The 14,932-nt window shown below is 40.5% G+C and overlaps 1 protein-coding gene across 2 annotated transcripts in view; it reads left to right on the top strand.

Annotated features, from left to right (window-relative positions):
• The window catches only part of POLR3GL (RNA polymerase III subunit GL), a 279,970-nt gene that overhangs the window by 240,192 nt on the left and 24,846 nt on the right, over positions 1-14,932 (top strand). Inside the window, exon 7 of one of the 2 annotated variants that reach the window (XM_044079992.1) lies at positions 11,453-11,560. In XM_044079992.1, the coding sequence (XP_043935927.1) occupies positions 11,453-11,560 (108 nt within the window). Of the gene's footprint in view, positions 1-11,452; positions 11,561-14,932 lie in introns of those variants that run through there. The other variant, XM_044079993.1, reaches the window with a different exon arrangement.

Raw genomic sequence — 14,932 nt, 5'->3', positions numbered from 1 at the left:
GCTAGGCATTGGCAAGGTGCAAATGATCTCTGGGGTCATTTGCTACATAATTGCTATGCTCCTCTGCCATCTGTTTTATAGTTTATTGCATGCTTAGGGCTAGTTGTCTTTGTAGATATTACATGTTCATCATATCGATCACTGCTGTAGTAGCCTAAGCTATCTGGGTTTTATCCTGCCAAGGATATAACAAGCAGCCAGCTTCCAGCGTTTCGGGATACCTTCCACATGCCCAAACCATTAGACAGCTCGAGCTGAGCTGTGTAAAAGAACGGTTTGGGCAACAAGCCCTTCAGAACTTTCTTACTGCCAAAGACAGTGCCCCTGTGTGGGCTTTCAAAGATTGACAGTTGGATTGTTGTGTTCCATTGCTAGGCAGATAAGTTCCATTTGAGGAAATAACCTTATACATTTAAATTTATATTTACTTTACTAATCAGGACCATTCTTTTTTAGCCAGGAGTTTGTGTTCTGTCACAACTCATAACTGTACGCTTAAACAGGGGCACACATTTTTTTCTGTCAGTTTAAAAGTAATTAAACATTCTGATACTATATTTTCTGTGGATAAGTTGTGTTGTTTTACTTTCTGGGGTTGGCAAAGTGTATTCAAAGTGCCTTTTAGTGAGTTTTAGTGTGAAAATTTACTTTTTATGACTTTGAAGTTTTACAGACCTGCACTGCTTAGTTCCCCAGAAAAAGACACCATTTTTGGCTTGATCATGGAACGATCTACCAGTCTTATGGTCAGCCCATCTTCTAGTCAGAAAAAGAAAATATTAAGCAAACAGCCTTTGCCACCATTACAGGCTAGCACTTTGCTTAAGCCACAGGTGGGTGACTTCCCTGTGGGCAGAGCTGATTCCTCATCTTTTCCCTGGATTCCTTTGCTGTAGCACCTATAGTCACTATACATAGGGGGGCTATTCACATCCTCTGCAGCTGTTTGGTCTCCTCAGTGGGCAAGGGAGAGCCAGTTTTGTCAGTCTTGGGAAAAGAGGCAGAGAAGATACCTCTTTTTAGCTAGAATGTTGTGCCTGTCCATGGGGAAGCTGTTGCTGCTATTATTAAACCTGTTTGCCTCAATGTTCCGGTCAAAAAGAAGCAGAAAACTTAGCATTTACCTACTCCAGCAGAAATCCCTCTGGACAGGAGTAGTTTGTTAGGTCTGGCTCATGGTTTGGTTTAGCCTATTGGTCTTTCTTATAAGTTGGTTTCTGGTAAAATTAAAGGGATCACTGTTTTCACACATACCCTGCTTTCCTTTAGTCAGGTAGGTTTAATTACCATTTCTTTCTTTGCGGTGACTGATTAAAAAGCCAAACAGGGATAATCACATAGAACAGTATTCCCAGCACATGAACTTTGTCTCCTGCTGTGATCTATCAGTCACAGCAGCAAACAGCTCAGATTTGCCCCTTTGACAGATACGAAGGGAAGGTGTTTAGGGGAGGGGAGATGAGTTTAAGGATTACAACTGTCAAATGAAAAATATACTTTAAAAATGATCAAAACACAGTAGGTTCAGGTTAAGGCACTTTAATCTTGCAGCAAGGAGACAAAAACGTGCTAATACAGAGTTTGTCTAACTTGAAACAGGAAATGCTAACATGTTTATACACTTTCTAATAAGACATTGCCTACCAAGCTGACGTAGTGAATTACAAGTTGTATCATCATCATTTAGTAATAATTGTTTTAACAATATTCTGCTAATTTATCAATTTTTGTGAGAAGCTTCCTAAGGAAAACAACGTGGCCTTGGCTACCACTGGTTAGATATATGCAATGTTATCATCATTCAAGGTACTATGGCTAATTCGAGCACAAAGCAAGTAGTTAATTTCTCTAATAATCCTTTGTTTATGTTACCTCTAAACCTTTGCAGCTGCACATGTTCTCATACTTCGAACAGAGCTGATTGTTTAAAATCATTACATTTACAGAATATAGCATTGTTCATTCATTTTCTCCTGACCTAGCAGATAACCACCTGCTTCTCAAGTACATTTCCAAAAGGCATAAACATGAATATTGCTGTGCTAGCAATTACTAGGTCAGTGGGCATCTTGCAAGTTTCAGAAAGCACACTGCAGTTTCAAAAGCATCTTTTCAGTCTCATATGAAACTCAATTTATATATAAAACAGTGCATATAAAATAGAATGAAAAAGGTGTTAACTTATTTAGCTTCTAATTAGCATTAAGCATACACACATTAATACATATTTTTCTGACATTTCCTGCCTGTTAATACTTTTTAATTCTATTTTTAAAAGAATAAACAGTTTGCCTATTTTCCTAACCTCTTCCATTCAGGAATTGCAGTTAAGAAAGTCATTCAGTTTAAACTTATGAAAGTGTTTCACATTCTAACAATTCTTCAAGCTCAGTACTTTGATACATAGTCTCAGAAATTGATATATCTATAAATTCTTTGATTAACGTTTTCATGCAGGGGATACCACAACAAATACAAGCTCCTATTAGGAGCAATCCCACACAAATGGCAATCAAGATGTTCATCAGGATGGAACCCCACCCCCCCAAACAAATTCTGGAAAAAGTCCATCAGAGGGTTTGGGCCTGGCTTGGTCATGGCCGACACTTGCTGTATCACCTCAAGGTGGTCATTTATCTCATGTTGATGATCTGGTATATACGCACAGCACTCTTCTGTGATTAAAGCGCACGTACCACCCCTCACCGCTAGGGTGAAGTCAAGAGCCACTCGGTTCTGGAGCACTACAGTTCTCATAGCATTCAGTTCATCAGTTATCAGTTCAAGAGCAGAAAAAGTTGCATTACTCATTACTTCGAGAAGTTTGGACAGTTTTCGCAGCTCCCAAATCGATTTCACTGTGCCATATGCAGGTAATATGCCTGCCCACGATATAACAGCATCACTCAAGTCCATGTGCGTCAGTTTAGTACCCACAGTATGATGGTCTTTCCAGCCCGCCTCAATCTGTCCCACTGGATTTTCAGGCTTTTTGACAGCTTTCTTGGTCACATCTCGGGTATTTTGAATATTACCCTGAGGCAAAACTGCAGTGTGTCATATGGCCGGGACCAGGTACCCCAAAAAACAACTGCCGGACCAATTTTCAGGTAACCATTTATATGCTTTTTTACCACACACAAAATAACAATCCTCTACCTTAGTAGTTACTTTGTGACGAAATGGCTGCCCTGAATGAAACATTTTCCTATCTATTACAGATAGTTGTTTAAAAAGTATAGGATTATGTTGCATTTGGTCAATAGTCTTATGCACGGACTCAAGAAATGAGTCATAATTTGAACTACAAGTTCCACCCATTTTGTTTGCTTTGGTATAACATTTATAATGTACAGTCACATTACACTTGCTCCAACCCACTTGAATTGTGTCATTCTTATAAAAACATACAATTCCCTTTTGTGTCACAGGCAAATACAGTGCTACCTTATCATATGCTTTAATAGCTACTGTGTCATAAACCAAATTTTCCCAGGTCTCATTGACCCCTAGGGGGACTGCAGTCATTAATAACCCCCCATATGCTGTTGGTATGGCTGTACAGATCCAGCAGTTCGAAACATTAAAAGTCTCAGCATACACACGTGTAATTGCCTGGTAAGTGTTAAAGTTTGGGTGCCAATCTATGTTTGGCTTATCACGTTTAATCAGTTCAACTTTTGTGGCAGGAAAAAGGAAAGGCCACAACAAAAAGAACAATGTTATCAGTATAGCTACCAGAATAATCATGCAAGCTTTCTGAGGTTGTTCAGTATCTCTGTTTGCTCTATACCTGGTCATTTTGTTCTCGTTGTACAACAGTAACAAGGTTTTTGTCCAGTTCAAAGTTCTTAACCAGTTTACAGTGTGTCAAATGAATCCAGGATGCTCGCTCCACGATCTTGACTGCAGTGGGTGTCGATAGTAGTACCTGGTACGGCCCTTCCAAGTTCGGAGAACTCCAGTTTTTTCTCTTCACTATCTTCACCCAGACCCATGTGCCTGGGGCTACTGCTGCTTCCGATGGCTTTGTTTGCTCTTTATCTGAAACAGAATTTAACTGCAAAAGTTTGTTATTCAAAAATCGCCTCATATACCCTGCAAGTGAACTGTCAGCCTCCTGCTCTGCAGACATGAGAGGTTTCCATTGAGGTGTATAATATGCCCTCCCAAACAGAACTTCAAAAGGAGTTAACCCTTTTGCATTTGGAACAGTTCTCATGCTCAACAGTGCCAGAGGTAAACAGTGCACCCAGTTCTTTTGTGTCTCACTAATCAATTTTCTAAGCTTATTTTTCAACACCCCATTATGCCTCTCTACTAATCCTGCAGATTGGGGGTGGTATGCACAATGGTTTTTCAGCGATATCCCGAAATAGCGACTAAGTTGCTGTATAGTTTGATTTACAAAGTGTGTGCCATTGTCACTATAAATCTTTTCCGGTATGCCAAATCTAGGAATAATTTCTTTAACAAGGACTTTTGCGACAGTAGCTGCATCTGGATTTTTTGTTGGAAAAGCTTCCACCCATTTGGAAAACATATCTATAATGACAAGGCAGTACTTCTTATTTTCACATTTGTTCAGTTCTATAAAGTCCATACAAATAGTATGAAACGGATACGGTGGTATAGGGAAACTCCCTTGCTTAGGTTTCAATGCCCCTTGTGCATGATGCTTGTTACAAACATGGCATGCTGCACAAACATTTTTTGTGTAATTTGTAAATCCATACGTCGTAAACACTCGATTTACTAACTGTACCATCCCCCTTGTTGAGACATGGCACTGCCCATGGCTCAACAAAGCTGCATATCTAATCAAGTTAAATGGTAAGATTGATTTCTTTTCTTTGGAGATGTACAGTCCCTTCTCAAGGATTGCTCCTCGTTTTATCCACTTTTGTTTTTCTACATTTGTAGTAAGTGTCTGCATTGTTTTTAACATTTCTAAATCTAAAATCTCAGATGGTTGTAATTCCTCACTCAAAAGAAAAACTTCTGAAGCTGAAGCTGCTTGTTTTGCAGCTGTATCAGCCCTCGCATTACCTTTTCAAATTCTATCCTGTTGCTTGGTATGAGCTACACATTTGCAAATAGCTACTTTCTGAGGTAACTGAATAGAGTCTAACAAATCTAAAATAAATTGCGCATGGTTAATAGGTTTACCAGTTGATGTTATCATTCCTCTATTTTTCCACTGCTGCAGAAAAACATGTACAGTAGGAAAAGCATAATGACTGTCAGTAAAAATGTTTACTTTCTTACCTTTTGCTAAGGTACATGCCCTTGTCAAGGCAATCAATTCTGCTGCTTGTGCAGATAAGTTGTGTGTTAAAGATTTCGCTTCTAAAATCTCGGTATCAGAAACTACTGCATACCCCACTAGATTCTGTCCTGCAGGACCCCTCCTGCACGAGCCGTCCACATAGTATGTCGCCTCGGCATCATCCAAGGGAATATCTGTAAGGTATTTTCTAGGTAGTGTTTTTTGCTCTATCTCCTGCGGGCAGCAGTGTGGTTTGCCATCTGCAGGGGTTGGGAGCAAGGTTGACGGATTCAAAGTAGTGCATCGTTCAATTGTCATATGAGGTTGGCTCAACAGTATAGTCATACAGGAAAGATGTCTAGCAGGCGAAAGATATGCTACCTTTTCTTGCAGTAAAATAATCGCGACTGCATGAGGCACTCTCAATGTGAGAGGGTGGAACAATACTACTGAGGCTGAAGCCTGCACTGCCATTGTAGCTGCGACTACTGCTTGTACACAGTGGGGCAAGGATCACGCCACTGGGTCTAGCTGTGATGAATAGTAAGCTATGGGGCGTTGTTTGTCCCCATGTTGTTGTGTTAACACTGATGTCATATATCCTTGCTTACAGTCTACAGTTTGGAAAAATCGCTTATGATAGTTTGGCAATCCTAAAACTAAGGAAGAAGCTATCAGTTGTTTCAGTTTGCAGAAAGCTGATTCTGCTTCTGGTGTCCACTGTAATAAATCCTGTGCTGCCATCGGCTTTTTGAATATCAAATTAGTCAGTGGAGCAGACTCCAAAGCATAGTTTGGTATCCAACTCCGACAAAAGTTAGTAGTACCCAGGAAGGACATCATTTCCTTCTTGGTAGTTGGTTTAGGCGCTTGTAATATTGCTGTTTTTCTGTCTTCATCTAATATTCTGCCTTCTTTGGATATTACATATCCCAGGTATTTAACCTGTTTTTTCCAAAGTTGCAGTTTGTTTTTGTTTACCTTGTGTCCTTGAGTGGCTAAAAATTGTAATAACGCTATGGTATCCTCTCTGCATTCTTGCTGGGTGGGGGCTGCCAGCAGAATGTCGTCTACATAAAGTAAAATCTGACTACTTTTCGGTGGGATAAATCCCACCAGGTTACTTGCCATTTCTTCTGCGAATATTGTTGGACTTTCACAATATCCCTGTGGTAGTCTCGTATATGTATACCGTTTCCCCTGAAATGTAAATGCAAACCAATGTTGGCTATCTGGGTGTATCGGTATTGAGAAAAATGCATTGCTAATATCTACCACAGAAAAATACTTCTGTTGAGGTTTCAAATCATTCAATAAAGTGTGTGGATCTGGCACCGTAGGTGCCCTGGGTATAACTGTGTCATTTACAGCTTGTAAATCTTGGACCATACGCCATTCCCCATTTGCTTTCCTAACAGGAAATAAGGGTGTATTACATGGTGAGTCAGGAGATTCTATTAAGACTCCTTCCTTAAGTAAAGCTGCTATTATAGGTTTGATTCCTATGTCTGCATCCTTCCTTAAGGGATACTGTCTTTTTTGAGGTCTAAATGCTGATTTTGGCGTAATATTCACTGGTCCTGCTATACGATTAAGTCCTACATCTGATTTTCCTGTTGACCAGAGAGTCTCTGGTATGTCTCGCAAGGCTTTTTCCTCTTCCTCTAGTAAGAGTGCTACTCAGCTATCCTCACTTGCCTGTGAGTGCACAGCTGGGTGCATCTGTGTTATCCAATTCAATTTCTGCTTCTGTACTCCTTGTTCAGAGAGCTCTAATTCTGTCTGTTTTTCCCACCTTGTGACTTTTTCTCCTAGGTCTGCCCACTTCAGATTTCTATCTTTAGTTAAGCTTACATGTGGTAATCGATTGGATTTGTAAAGTGCTAGGAATTCTTGGGGCAATGAACAGCTTACTACACTGTTTCCTTCTGTGTCCCAGTACAAATTTCACAATACTAACGTATTAGCTTGGTTTCTAAACAGTTCTTGCTCATATTCTTTATCAGGTCCTGGTCTGTTACAGTAATATAGAGTGCAATGCAACAAATGCTGTTTATCAGTGTCAAGGGAGGGGGATTTACTGATGGCTACATTCATCAGTTCTTCGGTTACTGCCCCTGGACCAGTCATATCTAAGTCCTGGCTGTACCAATAAAATGTTTCACCCTCCGGTCGCACTACAAAAGTATCCATTTGTCGCTGTGCTTCCATAACCTGCATAGTTGGAACTACGGCTATGCCAAATATCTGCATTAAGTCTCTGCCCAAGAGATTCACTGGGCATTTTGCAGAAACAACAATTTTGCTTTTCTGGGTCATCCCTGAAACAGGGTCAATTATCGCTATGTTATGGGAGAGTGGCTCCCGATACAGCTGTCCATTAGCTGCTTTTACTAATATGTAGTCCAGTGATTCTGAATTTTCTGGTAGTTTGGAAGGATGTATCAGGGTCTGTGAAGCCCCTGAGTCACACAGAAATTTGACTTCCCTCCCCTCTACCAGAAGTGTAACTTCAGGTTTTGTGTCTGCTAAGTAGAGCTCTAAGCTCAATAATGCTAAGTCCAAAATTTCATTTTCTTCATTATCTATGAATTCATGTAATCCTCTATTCCTTCTGTCACATCCTCTACCCTCTCTACCACATTTGCATTTGTCTTTTCTTGTTTATTCCTATCCAGTGATTCTTGACTATCATATAGTCATTCCTCACCCTCCTTATCTTCCGTGGTTACCTTCTTATTTAGTCTGCAATCCCTTGCCAAATGTCCTTTTTTCCCAGATTTGAAACATTCACCCCTTTTCTTTCTTTCTTCAAAGTCTTCTGATCGTTTATCAGATTGTTTGTTTCCCCTGGATATTTTTCTTACCCTTCTTCCCAGTTTGTACTACAAATCCGTCTTCTACTGCAAATACTTGAGTTTTCTTTTTGCTATTAAAATGCCTTTCGGCATGTTTTGCATATTTGAGTAATGACTGTAATTTACTTGTTCGATGATCTACCATGTGCTTTGTAGTAAAGCTGCTAATGGGCGCAATACTGCCTTTTAAGAATGCATTTTTTAGCTGTTGCTCATATGGGGAATCATGTGCTTGATCTTCAGGTACCTGCATTCCACAATGGTTATTAAAACATTCTAATAATCTGGCATAATATCTATCAACAGTTTCACCTTCTTGTTATATGCATTCATTAATGCAAGTCCAATCAGCCCTAGTATTCCATTTCTCAGAGATTCGATCTGTCAGACCTTTCACTCTGTTGTCCAGTTCTGCGTTACTATGTGGGAGTGGCCTAAGCTCTGCATCACGGGGATTCCAGTTGCCACTAATCATGTGCCAATCTGGACCTACAATTTGTCTAACTACTTTCTCTACTTCTTCTCCATTCAAATGGTAACTTAACCTCATGCCCTGTAAGTCTTCTAAGAATTTTCTAAAATTAACTTTTGGATGGGGAATTCCCTCTGTGGCTTTCCGGATGTCTTCCGGTGTCCACGATCTATATACTAGAAGAGTTGGATCCTGTCCTGCCTGTCCTGCCTGTGGATTTGGTACTTCTATGAGTAGACATATTTCTTCCTCACTCATAGCTTGTGAATTTCTATTTATTTCATATAATTCAATATCCCCTCTCAAGTTGCATGTTCGAGACCTGGTCTCGATAGGATCCCTGACAAACGGTTTTGATTTTGCAGGAACAGCTGGATATAGCGGAAGTGGATCAGCTTGTCCACTCGCTTCATATTCCGGTAATGGAAGCGGAGGGGGCGGAGGAGGGGCTGTTGCTATTACCAAGTTATTGTCTTCTTTATCTAAGAACATTGCTTTTGAATTTTTAGCCTTTTGTTCCCTGCGATTTGCTTCCTCAAGCCACCTGTGTGCCTGAGGGACTCCTAATTGTCGTTGCTTTTTTAGCTGACCTTTCGCGTCTGTTTTAAGTTGTCTAACAAGTTTAATAAGTGAAGATTTATCTAAATTACCATCAAATTTGTATTTATCAACCCATTTTGTATAATACTTAACATTATCGGCACGCTGTAACTGCATATATTTCGCGTCTTTGGTTAGGGGCAGGTCTCGGGAACTTTTCGTGCACTGATTTCCCATGTTGCCTTAACTAAGTTAAAAATTGTTACGTAACCCTTCTTATCACGTGGTACCACGATTTTACACTTTTTCACAGTTTATCTAGAATAACTGCCTACCTATTCTGTTTCCCTGATCTATGACAAGACAGCAATCTTTTTTGTCCCTGATCTGCACATGCAAATCTCCCTGACAAAACAGTACTGTAACAAGTCCCTGATCTAAAACAGAAAAAAGGTAAATTCCTCCTTACCTGACCCTCCGTGAGTAGATCCACAGGAACGTTGACTTGTCCTCCAATCCCAGATCAGAAACAGTGGCTGGCCTCTTTCGAACGACAATTCAGTCGGAGGTCTTTCAGAACTGAAGAGCCGATGTGGCCACTTCTCCATACGGGTACATGCCACCGGGCCCAATTCTGACCTGGGCCTAGAGTGAGAGGTACTTTCCGGTCCGAAGGACCAAACTGTCAAAGGAAAAATATACTTTAAAAATGATCAAAACACGGTAGGTTCAGGTTAAAGCACTTTAATCTTGCAGCAAGGAGACAAAAACGTGCTAATACAGAGTTTGTCTAACTAGAAACAGGAAATGCTAACATTTTTATACACTTTCTAATAAGACATTGCCTACCAAGCTGACGTAGTGAATCACAAGTTGTGTCATCATCATTTAGTAATAATTGTTTTAACAATATTCTGCTGATTTATCAATTTTTGTGAGAAACTTCCTAAGGAAAACAATGTGGCCTTGGCTACCACTGGTTAGATATATGCAATGTTATCATTCAAGGTACTATGGCTAATTCGAGCACAAAGCAAGTAGTTCATTTCTCTAATAATCCTTTGTTTATGTTATCTCTAAACCTTTGCAGCTGCACATATTCTCATACTTCGAACAGAGCTGATTGTTTAAAATCATTACATTATAGAATATAGCATTGTTCATTCATTTTCTCCTGACCTAGCAGATAACCACCTGCTTCTCAAGTACATTTCCAAAAGGCATAAACATGAATATTGCTGTGCTAGCAATTACTAGGTCAGAGGGCATCTTTCAAGTTTCAGAAAGCACACTGCAGTTTCAAAAGAATCTTTTCAGTCTCATATGAAACTCAATTTATATATAAAACAGTGCATATAAAATAGAATGAAAAATGTGTTAACTTATTTAGCTTTAAATTAGCATTAAGCATACACACATTAATACATATTTTTCTGACAACAACTCAGACATAACAAAAGAATGAAAATTGGTCACATTAGAAAGAAAAAGAAGTAACAGGCACTGAGAATACTGTTCTGTGCGATTATCATTGTTTGTAGTTTAAGTAACCATTGAAAAGCAAGAAATGGTAATTAAACCTGACTGACTAAAAGAGTAGCGGTGGTTTGTTGCCTTTTACTGAAATTTTCATTTCTTGTTTAGCCCATCAAGCCTGCACTCTTCTGCCCATTTAGCATAATTGTTCATTTCAGAGGGTAGTACCTTATAGCCCTCTCATTTTATTCCTGCCAGGATGAGAGAACAGTGAGATCATATTACTTGGGGAAGCAGAGCTTTTAAGTTCTAATCATTCCCACTGCAAATGCCCAGTAGCTTGCTCAAGTTTTATCCTGCATCAAAACTTAGGAATGGTGTGTCATTACTTTCATGAGTGCCGTGACCCTACAGAAGTCCCGGGCTCCTTTGAAGCAAGCACTTTCTTGAAGTCTCTGGTCTCCACCAGGGCTTCTCAGATGAAATGATTGCCCTAGGCATGCACACTTTTATCCTGTCTCCTGAGGTGAGCAGAAATTGCCTCACCACTCTTTTCTGTTCTACGTTGCTTCCTCCCTCAGTGCCCAGAGCATGATTCAAAACTAGGTCATCTATCCCACATTCAGGGATTTATCAGTCTAAGCCATGGTGAATACTTCTGTTTTTATTTGTCATTATTGTTGAGTTAGATTTTTAATCCTGGGAATGACCTCTCTTGAAAGTTTTGCTGTATCCCTTGTAGTCCACCAGCCTGAGAATCTATAGAGTAATTTAGACAAACTGTTCTTTCACTTGCAAAATTTACCTTTATAAATTGGTTGTTGTTATCTGTTTTAGACTCTGGAAAAGAAGGAAGAGGAAGTAGTATCAGATGAAGAAGAAAAAGAGAAAGAAGATGAAGAGGAAGCAGAGGAAGAAGAAGAGTATGATGAAGAACATGAAGAGGTGTGTATTTTTGAAAAGTGTGTGTGTGTGTGTGTGTGTGTGTGTGTGTGTGTGTGTGTGTGTGTGTGTGTGTGTGTGTGTGTATATATATATATATATATATATATATATATATATATATATATATATATATATATATATATATATATATCTTAGGTCACGTCTAGGGTAATTAGTTCACTCATTCTGCATGCAAAACAAAGTTACTGTACCAAACATTAAAATGAATGGGAATTTGAACCCAAAAGTTAGACATCATCCTTTTCATTAGTATGACATCTGAATCCTCCTATATCCCTGTTCTGTACTGTGCTAGATAAGTACGTGAGATAATTTAGTCTGAGCAAAAATTACTCTACTTACCAATGTATTATTTATTCATTATGGTGTTCTTGGTAGGTGGAGTTCTGCAAATTGCAGCAGTAGTTTGACATACATTAATATGGCCATTATTTTCCATTTTCTTCCCAATCACAAATGTAATTGCCAGAAGTGGTTGTCTGTTGGTGGACAGTATTCTTTATATGAAGGCACGAGGCAGTTAAGTGATCACAGTTAAACAAATGTTGATGTAGCTTGTTGGAAGTAGGGACAGTACACTTATGTCTAAGAACAACAAGTTGAAGTGCAGTACTATGGCCATTCTTTCTTCCTTTCTTTCTTTTTTTCACTTTCATCAGAATCTGATGTCTGAAAATCTGGGGTACGTGGAAGATGGCTATTGTTTGGGAGTAGGGAGGCAGATTGTATATGAAACTGTAGGGCAGTTACATGATCAGTGTTGAATGAGCTCTGATGTGGCTTTCCAGTGGACAGTGCATGTAATACCGAGCAGACTGCTATATCTATTACGTTTTCTCTTTCTTCGCAGTCAGTCATCAGACCTTAGACAGAAAATGGCTGTTTTTTTTATTTGGAGGGGAGTAGGCTGTTTTTCAAAGCAAAGAACAGTTACTTGATTACTGTTTTACAGTTCATAGGTGTATTCTAGGCTAATGGCCCTGGAGCCTTTACAAACCTAGCCCATAGGATTACCCTAACATTGTGCCACCCGACCTTAGTTCCCAGTGCCTCTGTCGAGTAGAGCCACTGGAATGATCACCTGGGTGAATTTTGTATTTCCCATCCACTCATCAAGGTTTCTCTTGAGGAAGGCCAGTGAGGTGCTCTGTTTGACATGTATGGGAAGTCTGTTCCATAGCAAGGGCAGTTTCTGGGTTATGAACATATCCCTCCAGTACGTTCTGTTGATTGTGGTAATGAGGTTGAGGTCACTGGAGCGTGTGGTGCGGAGGGATTGGGATTTCCTTAGATGTAGCATTTCTAACAGAGCTGGATCAGACATGGCTTTGTATGTCAAGCAAAGATATGAGACAGAGAATAGTTGGAGTTTTTTGAGTCTGTCCATATAGGACAAGTGTTTAAGGCCTAGGATCCTCTTTGTGAGGTACTTTTGCGGCCTCTCCAGTTGTTGCAGGTATTTAGTGAGGTACATGCCAAATGAGGCATCGTAGTCAATGATTGGCCTAATGAGGGTAGTAATAAGATATGCCACATAGAAGGACTTTCTGACCACAGTGGTAATGTGGTGGTCAAAAGAGAGGCTGACGTCAACCTTTGTTCCTAGATCTCTCATAACACCTTCTGTGTTCAGTGGACTACCATCGATGTGGTAATTCATTTGAACTGGGTTTTTCCCAAAGGTGATGACGACACATTTTTTGGCATTGAGCTTAAGGCCATGGTTCTGACACCAGTCATTGGTCTCAGTGAGGCCTTTCTGCAGGATGTCAACATCACTTGGGGTGTTAATAATAGCTCCCAACTTGCAATTGTTTGTCAACTTTGTCAGCCACAGACCCTTTTTGTTGGAGGACCCAGGACCGAACCCTGTGGGACTCCACTCATGACTGGTCAGCAGTCTGACTTGGGAGTCCGCTACTTTCACACTGTGGGTTCTGTCTGTGAGCCAGTTTGCAACCTGCCTTGCTATAGGGGTTGATGCCTAGCTTAGTAATTTTTTCTATGATTCCTGAATGGGGAATGGTATCAAACGCCTTGGCCAGATCAAGGTAGGCTGTGTGAACCACCTTGCTTTGGTGATTGACTCAAGGAAGTCAACCAAGTTGAGCAGGCATGATCTACCCTTCACAAAACCAAACTGTGTGGGATCCAGAGTTTGGAGATTCCCTTTGTCCTTGTTTATTAGGGCCATGATGATGTGTTCCATAGCCTTGTAAATCAGACTTGTCAGGCTAATGGGGCGGTAGTTCCCAGGGTCTGTAGTTGCTCCTTCTTTGTGGAGAGGGATAACTGTAGCAGTGCACCATTCAGTAGGGACAAAGCCTGAGGTGAGGCTGTGATTGAACAAGGCACACAGGTGAAGTGCCAGTTCACTCTGTAGTTCATGTAGAACACAGCCAGGGATATTGTCAGGTCCCACAGAAGCTGTATTCTTGGCCTTGGACAGTGCTGCTTTAACCTGTTCAGCAGTAATACTGGGTGCCTGGCAATCTACTGGTATTGTGTTTGGTCCTTGGGGGGGGGTAAAGTTGGCACTGAATCTGTCGGCCAGTATATTGGCAATATCTCTTGGCTCGGTATAGGAGGTACCATTGTGCAGTAGCTCAGAGCAAATCTGGGTATTGCCATGGAGATTCTTTACATAACTATAGAAGGCCTTGTGTTTGTCCTTACTATCTGCTGCAATTCTGTTTTCATAGCTAGCTTTAGAGGATTTGATGAGGGATCTCAACTTTTTGTTGAGGCTGATAAGGGAGTTTTTCCAGTCTTGGGACTTCACCCTATTCCGCATCAGTTTCCTCCTTCTGTTGTAGAGTTTGTTTATGGCAGTTGACCACCAGATTGGTTTCCTTTTTTTGGAGGAGAGCGTCTTGGTTCTAGTAGGTATGGAGAAATCCATGCATTTGTGTAGGTGTTTGTACAGTGCATTGGTGTATGATTCGGCAGTCATGCAACTATTCACCATTTGCATGGGTGCCATGAAGTTAGCCACCTCTGTTTTTAGGAGCCCAGAGTTAGCTTTGGAGAAGGTTTGCATGGTGGTTACCTTTGCGGGGGGTAGGGGTGGGGATGGGAGGGATGTGGATTTCCAGGGTGATTCGTTTGTGGTCGGATCTAACCAGGGAGGAGTTAACTACTGGTGTAGAGCAAAGGTCGCTCATGTTAGTAATGACCAGGTTAAGGATGTGGCTACCTCTAGTAGGGGTAAGAACAAGCTGGTCCAGGGCATTTGAATTAATGAATTCCAGGAAATGTTGGGCAAGTGTATTGGTATTTGAGTAGTTTTCCCAGTTAATGGAGGGGTAGTTGAAGTTGCCCAGTATGAGAGTGTTAGGTTTCACCCTTATA

This window comes from Protopterus annectens, chromosome 8.part0 (genome assembly GCF_019279795.1).
Source record: "Protopterus annectens isolate FY-2018-M chromosome 8.part0, PAN1.0, whole genome shotgun sequence".
NCBI lineage: Eukaryota > Metazoa > Chordata > Ceratodontiformes > Protopteridae > Protopterus > Protopterus annectens.
The sequence above is the reverse complement of the archived record's forward strand: the minus strand, read 5'-3'. Positions and strand labels throughout refer to the sequence as shown.